General features: G+C 45.3%; 1 protein-coding gene across 1 annotated transcript; it reads left to right on the top strand.

The window, feature by feature from the left end:
- Positions 1–693: 693 nt before the first annotated feature.
- On the top strand, positions 694–27548 carry LOC310743048 (aldo-keto reductase family 1 member B1-like). Its single transcript, XM_083573133.1, has 10 exons — positions 694–2631; positions 8605–8772; positions 10499–10615; positions 16195–16272; positions 19061–19183; positions 21177–21283; positions 22320–22401; positions 23084–23167; positions 24731–24813; positions 26997–27548. Exons 1-10 carry the CDS (start codon positions 2566–2568, stop codon positions 27037–27039), a joined length of 951 nt encoding a protein of 316 aa, XP_083429259.1. The 5' UTR covers positions 694–2565; the 3' UTR covers positions 27040–27548.
- Positions 27549–27749: the final 201 nt, after the last annotated feature.

Genomic DNA, 27749 nt, shown 5'->3' with positions numbered 1-27749 from the left:
TCCAAAGCCAGTTTGTCATGGCCAACAGATTTGGGGTGGAACTAGATAGTGAACTTTAAAAAAACAGCCTTGCTGTGTGTCAAGGTGATGATGCGCCATGGACACAGATGGGTAGGCAAACTAAGGCTCGGGCCGGATCCGGCCCAATTGCCTTCTAAATCCGGCCTGTGGACGGTCCGGGAATCAGCATGTTTTTACATGAGCAGAATGTGCCCTTTTATTTAAAATGCATCTCTGGGCTACATATTGAACTTTATTACGGTCACAGACCAGGATTAAAAAAGCATATAGATAAAATAGCAGTTAGGATTTTTTGGCCGATAATTGTTAGGGCAAATGAGGACAAGGAAACAGGCATAAAACATCCGAATAAAATACAAGATTAAACACAGATAGTGGATGGATAAAAAACTAATAATTAAAACAGATAAGAGCTAAAAACCAACAAAGACACACAGTTAAAACAACTGTAAGAGCATAAGAACTAAAAGACTCGCAGATAAAACAGCTATAAGAGGCTGCAGAGTAGAAGCCTCTTAAATAGAGGACACTCACAACGTTAAAAACTGCTGTGCAAATATGGTTAAAACAGACAATTAAAACAATATACAACACTAAATTTAAAAACAATGCACAACAATAAACTGTCCCAGGGAGTTGCATCTCTGGGTTATTTATGGGGCATAGGAATTCGTACCAGGATGAAAGGCCACCCCACACATTGGGTTTTCCTTTGAGAGGGAATATAAGGACAAATAACCAGGCCAAAAATGAAGGTTCAAAGCTTTATTGCCTAAAAATATTTAAAACCTGGAATGGAAAAGAGGAAAATAGCAGTTGGAGTGAAGATACTTCCCTACCTAGCAGACTAACCCTACATTCATACGTACGGAGAATGAAGTGTACACCCCCACCCACCCCCAAGGCTAGAGATCCTGGCTGTAACAAACAAAAACAGGAAATAGTTGAGGCTTGCAGATAGGCGTTGCCTCTTTGGATTTCTGCTGTTTAAGTCTCCTCTCACCCCTAGGGACCGCTCTGGGGTCTCCTGGGCTCTGCACCTGCCTAGTGTAATTCAAAACAAGCCCTTTCCCTCCTCGCATGGCTCTTGATCCCCACTCCAACCATCCAGCAAGGTTGATTTGATTTCGCCTCCCCCACGCCCCATTCCCGATGTAGATCTTTATTCTCTTCTTGTTCCTGATGCAGATCTTCCCTCCCTCATTGTCCCCTGGTTGTACTTCGCCTCGGGTGCCAAAATGCCTTGGTGCGGCCCTGACCCCGCTTTCCTTCCTGGACCCGTCCCACTGTAAGAAGCTGGCTTGCTTCGCCTGGCACTTCCCTCAGGACGTGCGAGAGCCAGGCCGCGTCCCCCACATCCCCGGGCAGGCCTGACTCTGTTTCGGCTCCCTTCGCAAGGAGCACCTCCTCACCACCTGTTGTTGTTGTTGTTTAGTACTTTAGTTGTGTCCAACTCTTTGTGACCCCATGGACCAGAGCACGCCAGGCACTCCTGTCTTCCACTGCCTCCCACAAACTCATGCTGGTAGCTTCGAGAACACTGTCCAACCATCTCGTCCTCTGTCCTCCCTTCTCCTTGTGCCCTCCATCTTTCCCAACATCAGGGTCTTTTCCAGGGAGTCTTCTCTTCTCATGAGGTGGCCAAAGTATTGGAGCCTCAGCTTCACGATCTGTCCTTCCAGTGAGCACTCAGGGCTGATTTCCTTAAGAATGGAGAGGTTTGATCTTCCTGCAGTCCATGGGACTCTCAAGAGTCTCCTCCAGCACCGTAATTCAAAAGCATCAATTCTTCGGCGATCAGCCTTCTTTATGGTCCAGCTCTCACTTCCATACATCACTACTGGGAAAACCATAGCTTTAACTATTCGGACCTTTGTCGGCCACCTAAGCCTCCCTTTTTGCGCGCCCGGGGCAAGCGCCTGCTCCGCCTTATCCTTTCCAACCGGCTGCTGCTGCTGAGGCCGCGACTCCTTCGCCCAGATCAAGCCCAGCTCCCGCGCCCCCCCTCAACTCCCTCCCTCTTCCCAAAGCAGCTGCGCTTGCCTGACCCCGCTTGGGCCGGCGTCGGGTCCCTTTCATAGGCAGCCGGCCCGACTATCTGGGGCAAGGAAGATGCGCGGCGGCTGGATAGGGAGGCGTAAAGCTGCTCCTCCCTGCGATCGCCGCGAAAAAACCCAGATCTAACACTCAAAGAGGATCTAATAAACGGCAAGCCACATTTACCACCCCCCTCTCCAACTTCTCCCGCTGCAATTTTACGCGCGCTTGTTTTCACCGGGATCAGCGGCGCTCCCTTCCGAATCAAAAGGCGCTGGGCTGCGCAGCGCACAACGAGGCGGCGCGGGCCTGTTGGCAGGAGGGAGCAGCCCCCCAACGTGAAATGTCCCGACGTTTTTCCTCCAGCCCCCTCTGGGCGACGAGCGCCTGCCGGGGCGTGGCTAGAGCCCATTAAATGCGCCTGCTTTGGAGGCGGCTGCGCTGCGCTTCCAGCTCGCTTCTCGGCCTAGCGTGGCATTTCGCTCCCCCCTCGGCGCCCGGGAAATCATGGCCAAATACGTGGAGCTGTGCACCAAAGCGAAGATGCCCATTCTGGGCCTGGGCACTTGGAAGGTGGGTGTTTGTCGCGTCAAGAAAGAGGGATGATAAGCGGGTCTCTTGAGGCCGATGGCATCTTCCATCTGCCCACCACCTCCCAGTTCATGCTTGCTGGGCGATCTTTTTCCTCCCCTCGGACAAAGCTTTCCACTGCGTCTGGCAGCATCCAAAGGAACTAAAAGCTTCGCTTTCGCTTCGTTTTGCACGCCCAAAAATAGGGTGCACGTTTGCTGCTTTTGCAGTTTTTACTTTATTTCTGCTTTTTCCGGTTTGCCTTTGATCAGATCTGCCTCTCGGGACGTTCTGGTCTCCGTATCCCCTTTAATATATTTTGCAGATTTTGCTTAATTTGTCTTTTTGGTGGTATAGAGAGCGGAACAATTCCTTATTCTGTGAAATGCAAGCAGCTGTTATATAACATTCCTTCCTCTTTCCTTGAAAGCCCATTGTTAAGATTAGTAAATTGCATGAATAAAATTACTTGTGCTGTGCTGCCTGGATATGTTTTGTGGGGAGAGGGGCAGAGACATTACTGGAATAAAAAATATGGGTCAGGGTTAGTGTGAAACTAGTTTATAAAATGGGTTTCTGGAAATGGTTTGGCCTATTTTATATACTGTAACTGATTTCAACTTTGTTTAAGACTGCTTTCTAACACAGTTTTCCTCCATTACCACCGTAACATTAAAAAATATATTAAAAAATTCTAATGCCAATAATTCTGATGTACCTCCAATGCCCAGGGCTGCTGCTCTTAAACTCTAATTTGGCAGTAAGCCCCTCCCCCCAAAAAAACACTATGGAACTAATAGCGGTGAAGTGCACATTTACCAACTTCTTTTTTTTCCTGTTGGGCCCTTAAGTGTTTTATATGTGTCATAAAAATTCTGCAGGAAGATTGCTTTTGTCTTCACTGGCTGCTGGGGGGAAATATTTGCCTTCCGAATTTTTTGCAGATTGTGCAGCAGTTGAAGGTAAAGAAGCTTCACTGGGGAAATTTTTGGCAGTAATGCAGAATTATTTTATGCACGCTTAGTTGGAAGTTCTATTCAGTTCAATGAGTCTCTTTCAAGGAGTGGCAGAGAAAGTTCTTATCCTGCTAGATTTTATTGGCTGCCTGAAGGAGACTATTTGTAAAAACAGTGAAGTTTCTTTTGGTCTCCCAAGCTTTGCTAATGCCATTTTTAGGGTTTAAGCTGTGTAAGAAAACATTTATTTTTATTTCTTAAAAAAATGAAAACACACATTTTTTTTCCTAAAAGGGGAAGGCGTTTTTGCAGCTTGAAAGAGAGATGCTGCAAGTATCGCTTCCTCGGATTTCGATGTCCCGAGGCGAGTGCCTTGGCTCATGTAGCCAAAACAGCCCTACCCATGCTCAGTGGGCCAGAGGTATCAAAATACATTGGAGAACCAGAGATTTGCAGAAATTAAAAAAGAAAATGCTTAAGAACAAATCCCTAAGGGGATAGGGGGATGGGGAACCACCTGGGAAGACGAATGTAATCATTGATTTTTAATGAGGACAGAGTGTTCTCAGTGTCCATGAAATGCTGAGTTGGGGACAGAAAACTGGGTAGAAATAGAGTATGCTGGAAGGTATGGGCTATTGGAACACTTCACAAAAGCAGCTATCTATTTATTATAACATACACATTTTGCTTCTCCACTGAGCTCAAGGTAGTACATGTGGTTCTTCTTCTCCTCCCCATTTAATCCTCATAAGGTTAGGCTGAGAGAATGTGAATGGACCACCAAGTTCACCCAGTGAGTTTCATGGCAGATTGGGGATTTGAACCCAGGTCCTAGTCCAACACTCTTAACTGCAAAACCCAACCACAAAGTGTAGCTGCAGGCACCACTTAAATTTGAAGCGAGTAAGATAAACGGCGGTGGGGGGGGGGATCTGAAGAAGCAGCTGGCAAAGTTTGTAGAGAAAATGCAACAAGGAAACTGCGTGTGCTTACACGTTGTACTCTTTGGGCGTCTTTAATCTTATTCCAGATCTGTGTTGTAGAGAAATAACTTCCTTTTCTGACAAGGAGCAGCAGCAACTTCTGTTTTGTAGAGGGCCATTTTATTTTAATGAGGAAAAAGTGGAAAACGGCATTGTTGGTTTGCTTGTTTTTCTTTTCCAGTAGTTTGAAGATAATCCTAAGGGTCGACTTAAAAGGATGATGTTCTCAGGGGACAAAAAGACATAACGTGCTGGTAAATTTCTGGAAGCCAGCCTTGCAGTTCAGTCTGTTTTGGCTAATCAGAGGCTTAGCATAGTTCAGCCTTCTCCATCCTGGTGTCCTCCAGATATTTTGGACGGCAGCTCCCATCAGCCCTGGGCACAAAACATCTGGAAGGACCCAGGTTGAAGGAAGCTGGCGAAGAGGATGAGCTTTGCACTGGGCAAGCTCACCTCTACTGAGTACTTTTTATTATCTGAGCTGCTTGGAGGTTCCAGGAACCATTTTTTCCTCACAAGCTTCTTCTGAGAGCTCTGAGCAATCAGGAGCTATAGCTTCCTGCCAGTCAGGCCTTGCTAATTTGCTTCTTGGCCCCCGCAAGCCCTACTGCATTACCTTTCAGGAGGTGTGCTTAGAAAGGTAACAAAGAGCGATTTCATTCCCAAGGGTGCTGGAGACTTTAAATGAAGCTTCCATTTGACTCTGCAGCAAGCCACACACCCTCTATTGAGAACTTGATGGACAGGCTGATGCAAGCTTTCTCTCTTGCACCTCTTCCTCAGACTGAACCTGTTTTTGCTCCACCCCACCCCACCCAAAAGGATTTTTGTTTCTGAAGTGTGTTTACTGTTTGTTGTCGTTTCGACCATCATGGTCATATCAACCACTGGAAAAAAGAATATACGTCCTTTACAGTATATACATAAATATAGCATTAAAACACAATCACATACACTCACACAAACATGATACTAATAGTTTTTTTATATTCCATTCCCAATTAAATCTTTACAGTCCACATTATCCTCAATTTTGGGGCAGCGACTGCGAACCTCACAAATTTGTCCTCCACAAATTTGTCGGAACCAGACAACAAATAGGTGATCACTTGATCAGCCGCATCACGTCTCTTACTTAGCAAATCAAGGATAAACTTAGTTCTTGGTTCAGAATACAGAGAGCAATATAGTACATAATGTATAGATCTTCTGCTGCTTGGGTACCAAAAAATTTGGTACTACCAAATTTTCCTGTAGCATCCCTCTAAATATTCTGAGGGCATAGTGTGAAAACGCAAAGCCAGAAATGCTTTCCTAAGTGAGCAGATGAGTAAAACTTACAGATAATTCTCAAAAGCATGTGTTACTTTAATTAAAAACAACCGTGGAAAGAACAATGTTTTTTTGGATTGCCTGTAGATCTTTATTTCTTAAGATTCTTTTGTACCTAAGCAGATTTTGTAGCCTGTTGCTGCCTTCCTCTTGTGTGTAGATAATGCCACTTCAACTGCAGAAGGAGCAGCCCTCAGAACAAAGTTTGCTAATAATATATACAATAACTTGTATTTAGTGTGGAACAGTCAGTGCCAACAAAAATAAATAGAAGAAAGCTTATGAGAACCAGAGAGGTTCTGGGGCTGTGCACTTGCCACACATGAATTCCGTGTGTGGCCCACCCTGTGGCTGCATGATTATTATTAAAATATATTTCCTGCCATTCCTTCGAAAAGGAGCCAACAAAGTAGTAAAAACATTAAAGATAAAAACATCTAAAAGTGTTCAAAAATAGCCACATACCCTCATAATTAATAATTTCAAGGTGCCAGAAACTATCTTTCATTCATCAAATGTATGGGTGAACAGGAATGTATTTAAATTCCTCCTGAATGTTAATAAAGAGTGGGACAGACACACCTCGCCAGGAATTTTGTTCCACAAGCGGAGAACCACCACCAGGAAGGCCGTGTCAGAGGGCTGCCCCAGCCTGGCAGCACTCGGTGGCATGGACTGGCTCTTTCCTGCCAATCATTGGGCCAGAGATTATTTTGAGAGAGGTGCTCTTCTAGGTACTTTGATCGCCAGTCATTCAGGACCTTGTACACTAGTACTAATACCTTGGACTGGCCTTGCAGCTCACTGGAAGACTGCCAGTTTTCTATGTTCACCACATAGACAATATGTCAATGTTTCAGCCTGAAAATTATTCCCCACCACCCCAATACACAACCTTTTGTTGGCAGTTTGTTCCTTTCAGTAAGCTAGAGGTCTCGGTGCAATCTAATAAATGTTGGGCAATTCACTCTGCCGATGATTAGCAGTGACACAGAGTCAGTCAAGCAGGATCTCGGGCTGTAGGGACCCATCTGTCTCAAACAAGATTCCCTTCTCCTAATTCTTCAATCTAATAAACACTGGAGCCTTTGGCCTTTAATATTGGTGGCGTCTAGACATCCTTAATTAAACGGGCCTACAAATTTATTTGCCATTTGCTATTTTGCTAGATGCTTTGAGGGATAGCCAGACCATCTCCTGGTCTACTAGTTCCAGCAAGCCCTTGAGGGTCTGGACTTCTCACAGGCTCCCAAGTCTTCCTGTGACGTGCCTTGCATCTGAGGGAGGAAAGAAAAGCACACGCCTGAAAATATAATTGGGGCAGCCGAATGCCATTTTGATTACGTTCATTGCCTGGGGCACAGATAAAAGCATATCCAGTAATGTTACATCCAACAGCTGCCCCAAAACTGATGACACTAGTAACTGAGATGGCTCAGTCGGTAGAGCATGAGACTCTTAATCTCAGGGCTGTGGGTTTGAGCCCCATATTGGGCAAAATATTCCTTCATTGCAGGCGGTTGGGACTAGATGACCCTCATGGTCCCAATCCAACATTATGATGCTAAGTATTTTCAGTTGTGCCTATTGATAAGCTGCAAACCACTCCAATATTTTGCTAAGAAAACTCCATGGACATAAAAAACGAGAAGCTTTGAGAAGAAAGCAAGAGTTTCCAAGGCATGCTCTGCTTCATGGGGTCACGGACAGTCGAACACGACTAAGACGACTGTAAAATTGATAAGCTATACGCTCGCTTGCCTTTTCAGGTTTGTTAAATGAACTGTTAACCGTTGGTACGGGTTTTTTTAAGTGTTATATTGTAGTGATATTATACCTTTTATTATATAGCCACTGTAGTATTTAGACTGCTTTTTATGTGAGCCGCTTTGAGCACAGCTGAATATGTAGAAAATTGTATTACAGTGGTACCTCTGGTTACGTACTTAATTCATTCTGGAGGTCCGTTCTTAACCTGAAACTGTTCTTAACCTGAAGCACCACTTTAGCTAATGGGACCTCCCGCTGCTGCTGCGCCGCCGCTGCACGATTTCTGTTCTCATCCTGAAGCAAAGTTCTTAACCTGAGGTACTATTTCTGGGTTAGCGGAGTCTGTAACCTGAAGCGTATGTAACCTGAAGCGTATATAACCCGAGGTACCACTGTATATAAAGAAAATGATGGTGATAATGACTATTTACACGTTAGCAGCTTAAAGGGGCAGCGAAGTCATTTCTTCTCCCTCATACACATGCGTGTGTGTTTCAAGTTCCATTTTTTACATTGCTGAACACGCCAGAGATGTCTTTGCCCAATGCACATTACCTGCTTCCATTGCTTTTGTCTGCCACTCACTCAAACTATCCCACTTGCTCCCAATATTAGCCTTTGATGCGAATATAAGATTCTGCGAGCAGGACAAGGCTGCTTTGTAATTTGCCTGCAGAAGAAAGGTAGAACGCAAGGAGCTGTCTTTATACTAAGTCAGATCTGGCCCACCATGGCAAAATAAAAAGGTTTCCCACCTCTGGTTTAGGATCTTTACCAAGTCTATGGTGACCAACCATGGTGGCTGCTGCTCATGTTTTAAGTATTATGTCTGTGCTAGGCCCAGAGTATTGACATACATACAGGATTGTGGAGCAAAGAGGAAGGTGTAGTAAGTTAATGGGATGCTTGAACAGGATTTCTCTGTTGTTCAGTCCCCACCAGGGAAAGTAGCAGAGGCTGTGAAGAAAGCCATTGATGTGGGATATCGCCACATAGACTGTGCCTATGTGTACCAAAACGAAGAAGAGGTTGGCAGCGGAATCCAGGAGAAAATCAAGGCCGGTGTTGTAAAGCGTGAGGACCTTTTCATTGTCAGTAAGGTATATACATTTATACCCCACTTTCCCACCTGCTGGGCTTTGAAAAGTGGGTTGCAACAAGGTTTGTAATGTACTCCTAAACTTTCTTTTTTGCTTGATGCTGACTGTCCCCAGAGAGAAGGGCCCAATGGGCCACTTTCCAGATATTTAATGGACAATGCATATATGACATATCCTCAGGGGAGCTTCTTACCTTGGCAGGTTCCAGCGAGAGGAGGTGCTTCCTGAGTTATCCTGATCATAAGCTATTTAGGGCTTTGAATGTTAAGGCAAGCACCTAGCATTTGGTTTGGGAATAGACGAGGAATCAGTGCCGTTTGTTCAGGACCGGTGAGATTTATCCCATACACACAGTCCAGGTTGTAACCTATGTTTTCATGGAATCGTAGAACTGTAGAGTTGGAAGAGACCCCAAGGATCATCTAGGTCAAACCCCCACAGTACAGTAATCTCAACTAAAGCCTCCGTGACAGATGGCCATCCAAGGAAGTGTAGCAGGGAGGGACGTTATCATGGATGTGAGTAACTGGCCAGGCTAGGAGAGACCAGAGCCAGTATGCCAGCCCCAGCTGATGAAAGATGGTTGGGCTTCCAAAGATAAAGCTTAGGTCTAATAACCCCCCAAGGGACACGGGTGGCGCTGTGGGTTAAACCACAGAGCCTAGGACTTGCCAATCAGAAGGTCGGCGGTTCGAATCCCCGCAATGGAGTGAGCTCCTGTTGCTTGGTCCCTGCTCCTGCCAACCTAGCAGTTCGAAAGCACGTCAAAGTGCAAGTAGATAAATAGGTATCGCTCCGGCGGGAAGGTAAACGGCGTTTCAGTGCACTGCTCTGGTTCGCCAGAAGCGGCTTAGTCATGCTGGCCACATGTACGCCGGCTCCCTCGACCAATAAAGCGAGATGAGCGCCGCAACCCCAGAGTCGGCCATGACTACTGGTCCTAATGGTCAGGGGTCCCTTTACCTTTAATAACCCCCCACCCCAAGCTGAAAGTCCAATCCTTTAGAGCAGAGGTGAACAGAAGGTGGATCAGGTTCTGTTGATCGATCTCTGAGCGATGTGCAGGGCATTACCAAGAATTTCTGACTCTTAGTTGTTCAACAATAGCCACAACTCCACAACCACCATAAAAAAAGACTAGGTTGCTGAAATAAAGGAACTAGGGGAAACCAGGAGTGAATTTTGTGTTGTGAAGGAACCGTTGTGTGCTCAGTGCTAAGGGATGGTAGGAGTTGCATTCTAGTCACCTCTGGAGGGCCACTGCTTTCCCAGCCCTGCAAGATTGCCAGATTAATGGAGCCATTTCCATCAGTTCATGTGATAGACCTATTTTCTTCGGGGGGGGGGGGGGATAACATTGTGGTGGAAGGAGCTCTGAGTGAGAGGCAGAGAAGAAGAGACTTCTCAAAGGATGAGAGACTGGGTGAAGAAAGAAAAGATCCTCGGGGTCCTTTCCAACTCTGCAATTGCACGATTCTATGAAAGTCCCCACTTGAGAGCTGGGAGGGGCCACACTTTCTGTTTGAGACAAGGGTTTTTGAAAGAGAACTCTTTGTTCCCTCCCCCCCATTTGTTTTTATCTAGATTAGTTTCTTTTATCCTATTGTATTATGAAAAAGCTTTCATAAAATATTATTTTAAAAAGAAAAAAGCATAGTGGAATAGAAGTAATCTGGTGAATTAACCTGTGTTCTTGCTATTCTTCCTCTTCCCACCCCTCTCCCAGCTGTGGTGCACATTCCACGAGAAAGCCTTGGTGAAGGGTGCCTGTAAAGCAACTCTTAAAGCCTTGAAGCTGGAGTACCTAGACCTCTACCTTATTCACTGGCCTGTGGGATTCAAGGTATTCTTGTTTGTTTGTCTGTCTGTCTGTCTGTCTTTCAGTTTCTATCCTTACCTCTAGGCAACACACACAAATAAATCAAAACGGCTGAAAACAACACTGCAAATTACATCATATAAATCAAAAGAATAAAAAGTAGGGACCCATGGCAGAAACCTGTTCATTGAGCTGAGAAAGCTGGTCTGAACGCAGCCATTTTCAGTTGTTTCCAGATAGTGGACACCAGTTGTATTGTTGCAGGGATGCTGCTCCCCAAAACTGGGGCAGCTGCACTAAAGGCCCTGCTCCCCAGTTATGGTGGGTCAGGCATCTGGCATCCTTGCAACTTGAAGGGAGAAGCTCTCACGCAGACCGCATTTCCTTCCCTTGATGGCTGCACCTCACAAAGTCTTTATAGTGGTAGAGCAACATTTGGAAACCTCTGGCCACTTCTGCTAAAGGCAGGTGTGTAAAAGTGCTAAAGGCAGAAGTATAGGGGCAAATCCAAAAATGTAGGGTCACAGCCACGCCGCTTCTAATAATCCAACAATTATACAACAATGATTAGGGATGCATTACAACAATCAGGAACGGTTTGGATTCTTAGATCATGGACTGCAGTTTCTTAAAGATGGACTTCTGGCAAGCGATGGGCTGCACCTCACAACGGTTGGGAGGAATGTTTTTGCCAAAAATCTCAGAAACCTCATCAGGAGGGCTTTAAACTGACTAATGTGGGGGAGGGAGACAGTGCTCCTGAAGGTAGGAGTCTATCAATTGATGAAGATGATCATCCAAATGTCATAGACCAAATGGAGCAAACAGCACGCAGATCTAGTGGTGGGAGGAAAAAATCCTTAAATAAGAGACACGGGGGAATGATTAATGGACTTCAATATCTGTACACTAATGCGCAAAGCATGGGAAATAAACAAGATGAGCTTGAGCTCTTGGTACAGCAAACTAAATATGACATAATAGGCATCACTGAAACCTGGTGGAATAAGTCCCACGATTGGAATGTAATAATGGAGGGATACAATCTATTTCAGAGAAACAGACCAGACAAGAAAGGAGGAGGAGTGGCGTTATATGTCAGGGATGTGTATACCTGTGAAGAGATCCAAGATTTAGAACCTCAAAGCCAAAGTGAGAGCATTTGGGTCAAAATTAAGGGAGAGAAGAATAACAGTGACCTCATTGTGGGAATTTACTATAGATCCCCAAGCCAAACGGAGGACATAGATGATGCCTTCCTGGAACAGATGGCCAAGCATGCAAAAGGAAGGGAGATAGTAGTAATGGGGGCTTCAATTACCCGGATATTTGTTGGATGTCAAACTCAGCCAAGAGCATAAGGTCAAACAGATTCCTCACTGGCCTTGCAGACAACTTCATTGTCCAGAAAGTGGGAGAAGCAACAAGAGGAACAGCCATTTTAGATCTGGTCCTAACCAATGTTGATGACCTGGTTAGTGGGGTAGAAGTGGAAGGATCATTAGGCGCGAGTGATCATGCTCTTCTGAAGTTTACTATACAGCGGAAAGGAGCAGCCAAGCATACTAGGACTCAATTTCTTGACTTTAAGAAAGCCGACTTCATAAAACTTAGGGAAGTGCTGGGTGAGATCCCATGGACAGTAATACTAAAAGGAAAGGGAGTTCATGATGGCTGGGAGTTTGTTAAGAGGGAGATAGTAAAAGCACAACTTCAGGCAATACCAATGAGACGGAAACATGGAAGGTGCCTAAAGAAGCCAGGGTGGCTATCTAAAGAACTTTTAACTGAGTTAAGATTAAAAAAGGATGTGTACAAAAAATGGAAAAGGGGGGAAACCACCAAAGAGGAATTCAAACAAATAGCCAGCACGTGTAGACACAAAGTCAGAAAAGCTAAAGCACAGAATGAACTCAGGCTTGCTAGAGAGGTTAAAAGCAACAAAAAAGGCTTTTATGGGTATGTTCGTAGCAAAAGGAAGAACAAAGAAACAGTGGGGTCACTCAGAGGAGAAGATGGTGAAATGCAAACAGGGGACACAGAAAGGGCTGAACTCCTCAATGCCTTCTTTGCCTCAGTCTTCTCCGATAAAGAAAACAATGCCCGACCTGAAGAATTTGGAGCAAATGATTCAGCAGAGGAAACACAGCCCAGAATAACTAAGGAGATAGTACAAGAATACTTGGCTAGTTTAAGATGTATTCAAGTCTCCAGGACCAGATGAACTGCATCCAAGAGTATTAAAAGAACTGGCAGATGTGATCTCAGAACCACTGGCAGTCATCTTTGAGAATTCCTGGAGAACAGGCGAAGTCCCGGCAGACTGGAGGAGGGCAAATGTTGTCCCTATTTTCAAAAAGGGGAAAAGAGAGGACCCAAATAATTACCGCCCTGTCAGTCTGACATCAATACCAGGGAAGATTCTGGAGCAGATCATTAAGCAAACAGTCTGTGAGCACCTAGAAAGGAATGCTGTGATCACCAATAGTCAGCATGGATTTCTGAAAAATAAGTCATGTCAGACTAACCTGATCTCGTTTTTTGACAGAATTACAAGCCTGGTAGATGAAGGGAACGCAGTGGATGTAGCCTACCTTGATTTCAGCAAGGCATTTGACAAGGTGCCCGATGATATTCTTGTAAAGAAGCTGGTAAAATGTGGTCTTGACTATGCTACCACTCAGTGGATTTGTAACTGGCTTACTGACCGAACCCAAAGGGTGCTCATCAATGGTTCCTCTTCATCCTGCCACAGGGTTCTGTCTTGGGCCCGGTCTTATTCAACATCTTTATCAACGACTTGGATGATGGACTCAAGGGCATCCTGATCAAATTTGCAGGTGACACCAAACTGGGAGGGGTGGCTAACACCCCAGAGGACAGGATCACACTTCAAAACGACCTTGACAGATTAGAGAACTGGGCCAAAACAAACAAGATGAATTTTAACAGGGAGAAATGTAAAGTATTGCACTTGGGCAAAAAAAATATGAGAGGCACAAATACAAGATGGGTGACACCTGGCTTGAGAGCAGTACATGTGAAAAGGATCTAGGAGTCTTGGTTGACCACAAACTTGACATGAGCCAACAGTGTGACGCGGCAGCTAAAAAAGCCAATGCAATTCTGGGCTGCATCAATACGAGTATAGCATCTAGATCAAGGGAAGTAATAGTGCCACTGCATTCTGCTCTGGTCAGACCTCACCTGGAGTACTGTGTCCAGTTCTGGGCACCACAGTTCAAGAAGGACACTGACAAACTGGAACGTGTCCAGAGGAGGGCAACCAAAATGGTCAAAGGCCTGGAAACGATGCCTGATGAGGAACGGCTAAGGGAGCTGGGCATGTTTAGCCTGGAGAAGAGGAGGTTAAGGGGTGATATGATAGCCATGTTCAAATATATAAAAGGATGTCACATAGAGGAGGGACAAAGGTTGTTTTCTGCTGCTCCAGAGAAGCGGACACGGAGCAATGGATCCAAACTACAAGAAAGAAGATTCTATCTAAACATTAGGAAGAACTTCCTGACAGTAAGAGCTGTTCGACAGTGGAATTTGCTGCCGAGGAGTGTGGTGGAGTCTCCTTCTTTGGAGGTCTTTAAGCAGAGGCTTGACAACCATATGTCAGGAGTGCTCTGATGGTGTTTCCTGCTTGGCAGGGGGTTGGAGTTGATGGCCCTTGTGGTCTCTTCCAACTCTATGATTCTATGATGTGCAGATCTCCATGTGTTTCAGTTAGATCTACTGTTTTCTGTGGGTGTACATGGGCAAATGGTTTGGAGTTCTCTAATCCCTCCTTTCGGAGTGTGTCTGTGTCAGGGAACTGCCATCAGCTCAGAGGCGAGAGGTGGAAGGGCAGCTGGATTACAGAGAGCCTCCAAAGATCGTGGGAAGCAGCACTTCCTCAGCAGAGGAGGGAGGCCCCGCCTCTAGTGGGGAAGAGATGCAGGGCTCGGAGGATGCAAGAGAGAGCCGAGACACCGTGCCTGAGCAAAGCGGGGGGGGAGGGAGGTCCCCCTTTACCCAAGCCTTCCCTGCGCAGTAGGTTTTCACGCAGAGAGGGGAGGCGTTGGCTGGGGGTCAAGAGACTACTCTGCTGGGGAAAGTTTAAGGACCGCCCACTCTCAGATTCTGCTAGTGACTGAGCAAGACATGGAATTGAGGCGCTCTGCACTGTAAATGTTTTACACCAAGAATAAAGCCTTTGAAAAGACCAGTGTGGGATCTTGCCTGTTTGCTCTTGAGCAACCAAGTCGATAGGCATAACAGTGTGCTTTCCACGAAGTTCCACTGTACGTAATACAACCTGCACATCTTTGTCTTGAAACTGGAGACCTCCTGTTTTCAGTGTTCCTAAATGCTTAGCTTTGGAGAATATGGTAGCCAAAAAGCTGCTTCCCTTTCATGCTGATTGGGCAACTCTCGGATGCTGGAGACGGAGACCCCGCTACAGAAATAGTAAGGGGTCTTTGACCCCCCCCCACCTACCCAAGACCCTGGACCACTTTACCACTGGCTAAAGGTATAAAAAAGAGCATATGGTTGGTATTCTTTCATTGCACTGGTGTCTGAAAAAGCTGTGAGCTTGACACTCAAGCTTCTGAGATCCTGGAGCAGGGAGCTGTGATGATTCTGCCAGGAGTATTTTAGTGCAGAATACTTTGCACCTCCAGGCATGCTTACGACAGAGGAACAATCTACAGAGACTGCTCCAGTTACCTTCTAGAATTTTGGTTTTTCAGAAAAATAACTGAAGCGGTTGGCTGATCTGGTTGTCTGGCTGAGCAGTGGTGTTGTTTGAGAGCCTGTTTTTTTTTGCCCCATTGTACAAAGAAAATGCCACACCGTCCCTTTTACACTGGTGCTGTATTTCAGTAGCAGAGCATGTGGTTTGTGTGCAGAATGTTACCTGGCATCTCCAGGTAAGGCAGGAATATGTTCTGGCTTGGCACAAAGCATATTCCTTTGTTCACAAGGTCCTAAGTTAAATTTCAGGCACATCCTGTCAAAGTCCTATAAGGCCTAGGACCCTCGTACCTGCGGGACTACCTCTTCTCGTATGTCCCACGGAGGACCTTACAGTCTTCAAACAAAAACATCTTGGAGGTCCCAGGCCACAGAGAGGTTAGGCTGGCCTCAACCAGAGCCAGGGCTTTTTCGCCTGTGGCTCTGATCTGGTGGAACGCTCTGTCACAAGAGACTAGGGCCCTGCGGGACTTGACATCTTTCCACAAGTCCTGCAAGACAGAGCTGTTCCACCAGGCCTTTGGCCAAGGCACAGCCTGACCCCCTCCTTTGGCAATCCTCACAGAACTCTAGCCCAATGGTTGCCATTAATCTGATTTGAATTAATTTTAGAATGAAATGATTTTAGAATGTTTTATCATTTTACTGTTGTTAGTCGCTCTGAGCCTGGCTTCGGCTGGGGAGGGCGGGATATAAATAAAAATTATTATTATTATTATTATTATTATTATTATTATTATTATTATTAATTAATATTATATTGGGGACTGGGAAAAGCCAGTTGTCTGACTCTGCACAAGACAGCCTCATCTACTCAAAAGCAAACCCCTCTTATGTTCTTGCTTTGCATTTGACAGGCTGGCGATGACCTCTTCCCATCTGATGAAACAGGCATGGTAATACCTGGTAACACGAAGATTGAGGACACCTGGGAAGTATGTTCTGCTGCAGTTAAAGGTTTCTCTTTGTTCTGTGTGCAATTTCTTGCATTCACCTTTTGCATAGATTGCAGCTATTTATGGCAGTTTCTGTTGGCTTAAGTTGTGCTATATATCAGTTCCTTGGAGGGCTTCTTCACTAAGTAAAGCTCAAGATTTTACATGGAATTGGCTGTGCATAGTTGCAAATACCATAGAAAGATCCCTCTTGACTAGGGTTTGCAAACCTCAACCAGGGAGCCAGATGTGGCCCTCTAAGCCCCTTTTTCTGTCCCGTTCCCCGCCCGCCCCCGGACTCTTCTTATGCCAGGCACACATCTTATCTCATTGGCCTGCACTCTCCTTGCATGGTGTCAGGGAACTGCCATCGGAGCCAAGAGTGGAGGTAAGACTCCCCAACGATGCAGGAGAAGGGACCAGCAGGGAGAGAGAGAACACTTCCTTTGGGGAAGGAAATCGGCGTGACACCAGGAAGAAAGGGGAGCAGGGAAGGACTTCGGAGAGATGGCTCCAAGACTCTTCCACAGAGACCAGCGGGGAGAGCCCAGGACCTCCGCTGGCCACGCCCACTCTGCGCAGAAGACTTCCGCGCAGGGAGGCTAGGCGGAGACTTGGCGTCAAAGAGCTTTTATGTTGGAAGAAGTTCAGGAAACGCCCACTGACGGATTCTGCCAGAGACTGACACAGCCACGGAGAAAGGGCTGTCCAGCCAGGGAAAGGTTTAGCCAGACAACGTTGTCTAGAGCAGCAGCCCCCTTACGCACAAGCAACCCCCAATTCCCTTTACACATGGTTTTGCCCAACTTGAATGTGTTGAACTCTGATGGTGCCTCTTTGCATCTCTGGATGGAAGATGGAGAGAGGAGTTTGTAGAAACAAGCCTACTGTACAAAGCTAATATTCATTCAGTGCTCTGGCCACTTTTGCTTCTGGTCCTGCATCCTGGAAGGTTCCTTAAAAAGGAGCGTGGATCTTGGGCTGAAAAAGGTTCCCCAGCCCTGCTCTTGACTTTGGTAGGATATTTGCAGATTTATGTGTGAAAGCAAATTTACTTAAAAATATGTACTGAGTTCTCCTTCACCGTTGTGGCCATGCCAGACTAGATGCCATGTGCAACAGAACCAGTGGGCATCACCAGAGGAAGCTGCTCAGGCGCCTGGGGCAGCGTGGCCAGGGGTGGGGTGAGCTGCCCATAGGGGCTAGAGTGGGGCGCACCAGGGGGCCTCCGGAGTCTGCATGCTTCGTTCCACTCAGCCGCCCTACACAGCTTGAAGACTTTACACAGAGAGGAACCCCACGTGGGTTTCCCCACATGTAACGTAACAGGCAGGGAGCCAGCCCAGATAGAGAGAAGGACAGCAACTATTTTATTCCCTTTTTAAATGCCGGCTGCATCCATTGCTTCCCTCACACCCCATCTCTCCTGTGCGTTCCAGGGTTTGGGTCCTGAGTTGAGGGAGCTTTTGTTTCTCTCCTTCCAGGTCCCCAACACATGTCTAAACTTGCCCCATAAACTGTGTTCTTGTCTCTCTCTCTCTCTCTCTCTCTCTCTCTCTGTGTGTGTGTGTGTGTGTGTGTGTGAGAGAGAGAGAGAGAGAGAGAGAGAGAGAGAGAGAGAGATCACATGTTAAAATGGTGCAGCCAGCCGTGGTTCTGTAGTGCTGCAATTTCTTACAAGGGAGTATGAAATTCCAATTTTCAGTACACGCCCCTTGTGCTTAGGGAATTAATCTGCCTTGAATATAGAAAATATTAACCTTTGGGCGGCTTCAGTCAGATATAGGCATGCCTTCACTTAGGAGCGTTATTAAATCCAGTAGGTCTATTGCAAGATCTCTTCTGCGTTTGCAGCGCCGCCCCCAAAGTGACCCTTTAAATCCACTTGATAGTCCAGCTGTAGGTACTCATCTTCCAGGCAGAATGAAAGGCGCACCCACCGATCCCACTTCCTTCCTTTCCCCTTCCTACCCCCCTCCATTGTTTGCTCACTTGGCTCCTTCCCGTCCTCTCCCCTGCCTGCCTCCTCCAGCCGGGAGTGCAGGGCAATGGCGCACCGCCCACCTGTGACTCCCAAGACTCCCCCAACTCCCAAGCTGTCAAAACGAAGGGGGAAGGCCACCGGCACAGCGGCGCAGCTCCCCGCCTTCCCCCAACGGCTCAGGGTAGGCTTGGGAGTCGCGGGTGGGCAGCACAACGAATGTCACCCCCCTCCCGGATGACACCCGGGGTAAACCGCCCCCACCGGACCCCCTTCCTCCGCCACTACCAGTGGGGAGTAGTCATCCCCAAACACCACCACACACATGTGCTCCCACCTCCCTGACCAAATAGTTATTTCTATGTGGTACAGTGGTACCTCTGGATGTGAACGGGATCCGTTCCGGATCCTGAAGAGAAAGCAACCCATGTCTGCGAATGCACGGGTCGCAATTTGCCGCTTCTGCGCATGCGCGTGACATCATTTTGAGCATCTGCACGAGCGGCAAAACCTGGAAGTAACATGTTCCGTTACTTCTGGGTCGCCACGGAGCGCGACCCGAAAATGCTCAACCTGAAGCAACTTTAACCCAGGGTATAACTGTACTGGTTTTTTGGTCTGGAGTTCCCCATTTCCAAATTCCCTTTCTGTTCACAGAGAGGTGCATATGATAGTTTTGAAGGTGTTATCTCATTAGACGAGAGCTTAGCAGGCTCAAAAGTGTGACAGCTTTCCAAAGTCAGATTTATGTTTGCAACATGTTTATGTAATATTTGGTCTTCATTTGTCCACCCACCCACCCCCCAGGCAATGGAGGAGCTGGTGGATGCTGGATTGGTGAAGTCTATTGGAGTTTCCAATTTCAACCACGATCAGCTTGAGAGAATCTTGAACAAGCCCGGGTTGAAGTACAAGCCTGCAAATAATCAGGTAGGATGCCCAGCAATGTAAACAGAAGCTTTTTAGGGGATTATGAAGGGTTGATCATTTCACAGCAGCAAGAAGACACAGGAATTAAAAAAAGAAGATGGGCAGATTTCAGTGCTTGTAAGGAAATTCTGAATTTATGGCTATTCTGCTTTTCTTATTCCACATCATATCTTGTCCATAGTCATTTCCAGTGCTGGAATCTTTGATCTCACAGCAGCCCTGTGAAATTGGCCGATGTCTATGAGGTGTCATTTCATAACTGAACTTAGATTTGAGTCTGTTTCCCTGCAGCACCATGCCTGGGATTGGGGAAACATGTTGATTATATTTATTTACTTATTTCATGAAAATTATACGCCACGTGATTGTAACAAAAAAAAAGCGCCTCACAACACTTTTAAAAAAAGATGAAGACGTTGAGGATAGAGTTAAGAACACACAAAACTTTCCCCCATCAGAAATCATGGAGACTTAAAGTATGCAAGAGCTTGTCCCTTGCTTTACGCTCTTACCAGCCTCAAAGGCTTGGAGGCAGGAGGTTTTCAGCTGGCACTGAAAATTAACTGGCTGAATTAATTACCACGAATCAACACCTGCTATGGTGTCCTCCCCTCCGTTGGAAATTGCTCAGTCAAAATAATTGTCTGAACTTCCCCCTGTGGAGTCGTTTTTGTTTTTTTTAATGGTAACTTTTCAGATTTTGCATCTGAACTCTTAGCTTTGTGGTGGGCGGACAAAAGGATGGTTGGAATGGAGTGAGTGGGTATGTTATTTATGCTAAGTGAGCATGAAATTAAGCCCCAAAGAGCAGTGCATACTGAGACCAAGGTATCGTGTGACAGAGACAAGGATGCACAGGGATCCTGTTGCATCCTAAATATAGTCTGTGTGTTCTGCTAGATTCATAAGTCTGCACAGAAGCCTCACCAGTGTGCTTCTTCCTTCAAACAAGCTGAATTTCTGAATACTGCCTGAACATGGTATCCTACAGGCCTGGCTGTGAACTGATTAAAAAATATACATGCAAAACTCATGCATGAGTTTTTTGGGAAGTTGCCATTATGCCTACTTAATAAAGCAGTTGAATCCAGAAATAAAACTCGCAGCAACTTTGCAGCTCTATCCAGTATAGTTCAGCACCCTTCTTGGCTGGTCAGGAAGACTAAGCCCCAATAAGTAAAGACTGGAGTGATCACAATTCTCCACACCCCACAGAATGTTGAACAAGATGCAAGAAAAACTCGGTTGTTCCTGGTATATATGCACATCCCGCCACTGCCTTTGATAAATGGTTTCTCCAGGGTTCTCAAAAAACCTTGAAAGCCAGCTTGACCTGAGATAGCAATGGGAGAAAATGATGTGTCCGTGGTTGGTGCTTGCTTGATTACTTTGTTTATTTGAAATTGCATTTCTCCTTCTTAATTCCATTTCTTATTCCTTGTTTTTGTACAATTCGTTCTTCTACTTCAACCTTGACCAGCATAACTGTCTTGCTCGGGTGGTTGAGAAATTGAATTGGGCATTTGAAGGTGCTGCTGGAGAAGGAGGAAATCATTGGGGAAAGCTGGTAGTCTTCTATTAAACGGGAACATTATGAGTGCCCTGTGAAAATCACACCAACTATGAAATAAGTGCTGCAGTCCAAGAAAAGCCTATATGGGGAGAATCAAGAGTGCAGCAACCACAGATTGTGGCATTGGGGAAAAAAGTAAAACCTACCATGTGGTTTTCTAAAGAGGCCAAACTATGTTTGCAGATAAATTATGGCTTGCCTGTTCAACTGCCAGTAGCTGTTCAGGAAACCTGCCAAGAAACTTCCTATTATATGCATAGTTGATCTCTGAATGCAAATCTTAAACTTCTATATTGTTTTGTTTTTATTGCAGCCTGCCCTTTTCTTTTTTAACAAACAAGCAGTGAATATTTTTTTAATGAAATAAATAAATAAATGATGAATGCAAATAATGCAAATTGTTTTCTTCTATGTTTACAGATTGAGTGCCATCCGTATCTTACCCAGGAAAAACTGATCAGTTACTGTCAGTCCAAAGGGATCGCTGTCACAGCGTATAGCCCCCTCGGCTCCCCTGACAGACCATGGTAAGAATGTTTGGTTGTCTTTTAGTGCTTAGCTAAATGTGCCATGAGCTTGGAGCTCCACATCTTAGTGAGTAAATGGGTAATGAAAGTGGGCTAAGGGATAACTAACCCGGGTCCAACAGCCCCAAATATATTAAGCATTTGTATTTGAAGCTATCCACTATGATGAAAGTTGTGTTGTTGGCATCTGTCTGTCTCAGGAGACAATGGGGTGTGCCTCCAGGGGTAAAGCCAAACCACTGTGTTAGCAGCACTGAAGTGACCTCCCTGGGGCGCAAGCCTGGGCAGTGGGTATGGAGGTCCTGGGATGCCCAGACGACAAGACCCCCCTCTCAGCCTCGCTGATGTGGTCCAAAGGAAAGCAGAGCAATACGTTTGGGACCAGCTTGGCTGCAGGAGTTGCCAGAAGGAGGCGTACAAGGTGCCATCCAACTGTCTTAGGGATCCCCTTCCGGATTTGTTTAGGGTTTACTCCTTAGCCTTTTCTTCTCTTGAAGATATCCCACAAGGCAGTGGAGGTTTAGGACCAGAGTTTTCCTTCTCTTAGTTGGGCTACCTTCCCAGGTTGATGAGCGCCATCTGTCCCTCACTTCCCTTTATATCATGTGCAGAAACTGCCTTCTTGGCCACCAGACCCACTGATGGAAGTAAATACAGCAAATCTGCCTATTCATTTATTTGTATGGCTACTGCATGCATAATTGTGCTTCATAATTACACTTAGCATTTGCTTAGCACCTTCATCTACTCAAAGATGGTGCTATTCACATGCATTATGTGCTTGTAACAGCCCGGTAGGGTGAGCTTTATTCCTGTTTTGCAGATGGTACTTTTAATAGTGTAGAGAACAAAAGTCCTAATTGAAATTCCCTGTTAAAAGGTGCAGAAGCTTTGGGGGAACCCAACCAGATAAGTGGGGTATTAATAAATTGTTGTTGTTGTTATTCCTCTGCATCTGATCAGCCTTTCTGTTTTTTTTAAACGTGAGTTATCTTAGTAGCATTCATTACCCTTTGGCTTTTGTTTCTTTTCCTAGGGCCAAGCCAGAGGACCCCTCTCTCCTGGACGACCCCAAGATCAAAGAGATAGCTGCTAAGCACAAGAAAACTGCAGCTCAGGTGTGTTTGATTTATGTGTTGAATCGAGTGCATAAGCAAAGAACCTAGTGGACTGGCAAAAAGAGGAGGTTTTCAGAAGGCAGTGGGCAGAAAGCAGACCTGAGAAATACCTGCCTGATAACTTGGCAGGAAGATGGGATTAGATCAGATGCACAAATCATGATGGCTTCTTGTGTTCAGCAATGTCTAGATCCCCTCCTATTGAATATACACAAGGTTAAATTGTGGTGATCAAAAACTCATTTCTTCAGTGCTCCTACTTGAAATGGGGATTTAAAATGTTAGCAGTTGTAGATACTAGGTTAAGGGGGAGGTCACTCCTTGCCATTAGGTAAAAAAAAAAAAAAAGGACCCCTGGATAGTTAAGTCCAGTCAAAGGTGACTATGGGGTGCGGTGTTAATCTCACTTTCAGGCCAAGGGAGCCAGCGTTTGCCATGGGGATTTCAAGGATGCAAACTTTCTGGCAACAGATGTGTACTAGGAAAACTGAGGGAGACCCACAACCCTTGGATCCCTCAGCAGTTAAACTCCATTCAGGAATTTAAGACTTGAAGCCAGACTTTGCAGAAAGGGGTGCCATTTTGCTCAAGAACATGTGGTGTGTGTTTTCCCTGGCAAATCTAATTTTTAATGTATTTGTGACTTGGGACTTACTTGGTTTGGCTTTGTCTTGATCATTAGGTCCTGATCCGCTTTCATATCCAAAGAAATACAGTTGTGATTCCCAAATCTGTTACTCCTGCACGTATTGAAGAAAACTTCAAGGTAAGATTGAAAGTAAGATCAGCTCCCTCCAGGATCGGTTTGGGTCCTACATGGCATATGTCACCCCAAACAAGTGCCCTCCAGTTACCTAGTGAACGGAGATTATGGCAGCCGTAGGCATAGCTGTCAACGTTTCCCTTTTTTAAGGGAAATTCCTTTATTCCGAATAGGATTCCTTGCAGGAAAAGGGAAAAGTTGACATCTATGGCCATAGGCCCAATCAACATCTGGAGGGCATCATGTTGGGGAAGGCTGGTGCAAATAAACATATGAATTACAGCTACCATTAAGGGAATAATCTATTTTTGGTCTGTATATCTGCCGACAGATGGTTCAGCAGGAGAGCACATTAGGGCTTAGGTTCAGTTCCTGACTTCTCCAGTTTTAAGATCCAGGCAAAACAGCTGCAAAAGACTACAACTCGCATCATTCCTAGCTAGCAGGAGCAGTGGTCAGGGATGATGGGAATTGTAGTTCAACAACAGCTGGAGACCCAAGTTTGAGAAACAGTCTAGAGAGTCCGTGCTGACCAAAAGAAGACAGCAATGAGCAAAAAAGACCAACAGCTCAAAGGCTGTCATTCTGTTTCCTTCTTCTGAAACTGTTGTTTCAGGTTGAGGAGAGTCTATAAACTGAGAGGGAGGGGTGGTAATTGCGCTTGGGAAATCTGCTCGCGCGCACACACACGCTGGGAATGTCATACCTGAAGGAGCGTCTCCACCCCCATTGTTCTGCCCAGACACTTAGGTCCAGCGCTGAGGGCCTTCTGGTGGTTCCTTCACTGCAAGAAGCCAAGTTCCAGGGAACCAGGCAGAAGGCCTTCTTGGTAGTGGCACCCGCCCTGTGGAACGCCCTCCCACCAGATGTCAAAGAGAAGAACAACTACCAGACTTTTAGAAGACATCTGAAGGCAGCCCTGTTTAGGGAAGCTTTTAATGTTTAACAGACCTGTATTTTAATACTTTGTTGGAAGCCGCCCAGGGTGGCTGGGGAGACCCAGCCAGATGGACAGGGTATAAATAAATATAATCATCATCATCATCATCATCATCATCATTATCTGTCTGAGTCCTTGCTGCCACCGCTGTAAGCTCATTCCCCCAGAAAGGGTACAAACCACTTCACTGCCTCCTTTCACCCCATTTCAGAGTTGGCCCCAAATGCCCTCCCCAACTCATTGGAGCCAACCCCAAAACCAGTAAAAGAGGCCAACTCTACTAGGCTGCTTTGGGCATCTCTCAACCCGACCAACGTCACTTTCGGAGGCAGCGATGCTTCTGTATTCCACTCAGGAGAGGAGTGCTCTCCTGCTTCCAGGTTTCCCACAGGCATCTGATTGGCCACTGTGAGAACAGGATGCTGGGTTTGATGGGCCATTGGCTAAGATTTCAGTGAAGGTAAAATGGGAAGACACTTGCTTTTGCTTATTTACTCCATTGAACACTTGGGAAGAAGAGGCAGGCTACAAATGCAAATAATGCATAAAACAAGTGATGTAAACCTCCACAATTCTTGTGAACCTGCCATGAATTGGAAATTTTGCTTTTTCTTTCTCCTTGCCAGGTGTTTGACTTTGACTTGACTAAGCAGGAGCTAGAAACCATTCTCAGTTTCAACAGGAACTGGAGAGCATGTGCATTTAGCCAGTAAGTAGCAGGTTCTGAAAAATCGAAAAGGGTTGATAAACAGCATTGTCGGACTCTCATGTCCAGGATCAGTGTAGAACAGTTCTGCAGTGCTTAGTTAGAAAATTGGTTAAATAGATCAAAAGAGCTTTTAATCAAAATCGTTAAAAGGTGATTGGGGAAACAACCTTCTTGGGGGGGAATGATAAAAGTAATTATATTTTTTTAAAAGGCATTTGTGCCAACCTTCTTTTACAAAGTTCATTTGGGGCGGTCAGGGATGAAGACCAGCCTGTTCTAGTCAGGGGTGGGCAGACATCAAGCTTGTGAGATATGATATAATGCAGACATGCATTAAGATTGCCGGTACAAGATTATTCTAAACATTTCCTCAGCCCATGAATTCGTGATCAGTACCAGAACCAAGTCTTCAGGCCCTTTGACACTAAAATCTGCTCCTGTTTCCTCCCCCACAGAGTTCTTTTCCAGAATCTGAATTTGCAGGTGGGGCAGTCTGTGGGGGCAGAATGTTTTCAGTTGTAGCCACCACTATAGAGGACTGGGAATTGCAATCTCTTGCTGATCTACTACAAATAACCCAGAAATCTGCCAATAGTGATTATGGCTAATACTGGCCCTTTGTTAGAGGACATTAAATCAGTTTTCACCCAGTGGCTAAAAAAGCCGGTTAGGTTATCATTTAATCATTTCTGACAACTGGCAGTTATGATTAGCATAAAGTTAAAAATTGCCTGACCTGTGAAACAGGTTCGTTATCCTTACCATTGGAAAGCATGACTACTGACTTGGTCACACTCTGCTGTAGTTTGGAAGCTCTGAGTGTTTAACCAATCCTTTAAAACAGGCTCTTGCCATTTTCTCATTAAGATGGCCTTCTGTAAGCTTTACCACAGAATCCCCACCACCACTTTCTGTTGACATACCTGCCGCTTTTAGGAGCATTATTGATTAGCTTTCCCTCAGGGCAGTCTCGAGGCCTGCTTTAATTGCTACATCAGTGGTGCAGTCCGGACCTCTTAGTGTCTCGGGGATCTTCCGCTTTAGATGGGAATGTTTAACTTCGCTTAGAAGTTAAAGGAAGCCATCCCTGCAGCCTCTGGTGGGACTTCCTTCTCATTCTGCTGAGTGGAGTCCTGGATGTCTTGTGCCAAAGTCCTGCCGTGACAGCACCGCTGTTTGAGATAGCTGGTTTATCAGAATGTAGCCAAAGAATCGCTTCTCAGTTCCAGAGGCAGAGAAGGGTTGAAAAAGGTTGGCCCGCTGTTTCCCCATATTTCTTCATTTAAAGTGTAGATGGTTTCTCTCTTCATACTTTCTTCGTGTGGCTTCTTCCACAATTGTGAACATTCAGCATTCTGCTTTGAGCTTTGAGGTTTAGTTTGCTGACTACAGTATGGTCCTGGTTTCTTAAGGTTTTTTTTTTAAATGGATGATATTGCTGTAAATTTCAAAAATGTCCAGCAAAAGTAAACTTTGTGGAATTGTCTTATCGTACTTTAAAGGTTCAGTATTTTGCACTCAAATTTCAAGTTCAATTTCTGGACACTGCTGTAAATCATTTAAAAAACAAAAAACTGTGGACGTTCTTCCTCGTACAGCAAGTACATCCATTATAGTACAGTGGTACCTTGGGTTACATACACTTCAGGTTACATACGCTTCAGGTTACAGACTCCGCTAACCCAGAAATATTACCTCAGGTTAAGAACTTTGCTTCAGGATGAGAACAGAAATCGTGCTCCGGCAGCGTGAGGCTCCATTAGCTAAAGTGGTGCTTCAGTTTAAGAACAGTTTCAGGTTAAGTACAGACCTCCGGAACAAATTAAGTACTTAACCCAAGGTACCACTGTACTAAGTATTTTCATGCTGCCAGCTGGTGTCTGCTGGGGGTGATGCTGGACAAGGCCTTAACAACTTGTGACCCACCTCCTAATTTGCGTTTTTCCAGATGCTCAACAAGTCCCATTTTTTGCACTTTTAGGGGGGCAGGAAAAACTGGGGGTTTCTTGGGTGTATGACTAGTAGGCAGCATTTTACTTGTTGGTTCACAAATTGTACTGGCCTAAATAGATACTTTTTGAGAGTTTAGGGTTCTCCGTGCTTCCAGTTTGCCCTGGTTCCCCAAAAATAGGCATTGGCATAAGTAAAACCAAACTTCTGATTTAACTCTTTTCTTTTCATAGGTGTGTCAACCACAAGGATTATCCTTTCAAAACCGAATATTAAGTCTGGTCCTGAAACTTTTCAAAACAGAAAATGTGGACTTTTTGTGTAGACTTCCTGGCATTAAAAAAATAAAATAAAAAAATCTGTCCTCTCCACACATCTTCTATAAACCTTTTCCAGCCTAGATGCGATATGTTCTGAGCAGAGGGATTTTTAAGAACAAAGTGATGTGTCATCTTTATTTGGCAAAATCATCCTTGCCAATATGAGCTGTTGGAATTATAGAGAGGTGAATAGTAACATCCAACTTCTCCCCCAGGTTTCTCCCCTCATCTGAAAAGACAGAATATGTTGACACTTTTTATGGGAGACACAAGTTCTAATGCATTTTGTGTTTTAAAACTGTGTTTTTTTCTGGACACACCTTTGCCTTGGCACCACACTGGGAGCTTCTAAGTTATAGGTGTGTGTGCAGTCTGTTCGTTGCTACATGGGTAGCTCTCTCTAAAGGATTTGAAGTGTTGTCTTCTTACAGTATTGCTTCTAATAAAATTGCCTGGTTGCTATAATGGTGTGAGTCGTCGTTTCCTGTTAATAAAATGCATCAGTACAATAGTTCAAAAACTTAGACCTCTCCCGAAGATATATCCCTTTCAGAACATATTCAAATGCAGAAATCACTGCTGTCCTAGGAGAGAGAGACCAGACCAATATGCTTGCTTGATCTGCAATTGCAAAACCGTTGCTAACTAAAGCAGTCTGCTCAGAGA

This window comes from Podarcis filfolensis, assembly GCF_964270895.1.
Source record: "Podarcis filfolensis genome assembly, chromosome: 10".
Lineage (NCBI taxonomy): Eukaryota > Metazoa > Chordata > Lepidosauria > Squamata > Lacertidae > Podarcis > Podarcis filfolensis.
Note: the sequence above shows the minus strand (reverse complement) of the source record. Positions and strands in the feature narration are given on the sequence as shown.

Bases quoted from the DNA above. Each gene is read 5' to 3' on its own strand.
- LOC310743048 (XM_083573133.1), top strand. From the start codon at position 2,566: ATGGCCAAATACGTGGAGCTGTGCACCAAAGCGAAGATGCCCATTCTG. The intron at 8,773-10,498 runs GTATATACATTT...CCCCTCTCCCAG, and splicing joins ACCTTTTCATTGTCAGTAAG to CTGTGGTGCACATTCCACGA. The intron at 24,814-26,996 runs GTAAGTAGCAGG...TTCTTTTCATAG, and splicing joins AGAGCATGTGCATTTAGCCA to GTGTGTCAACCACAAGGATT.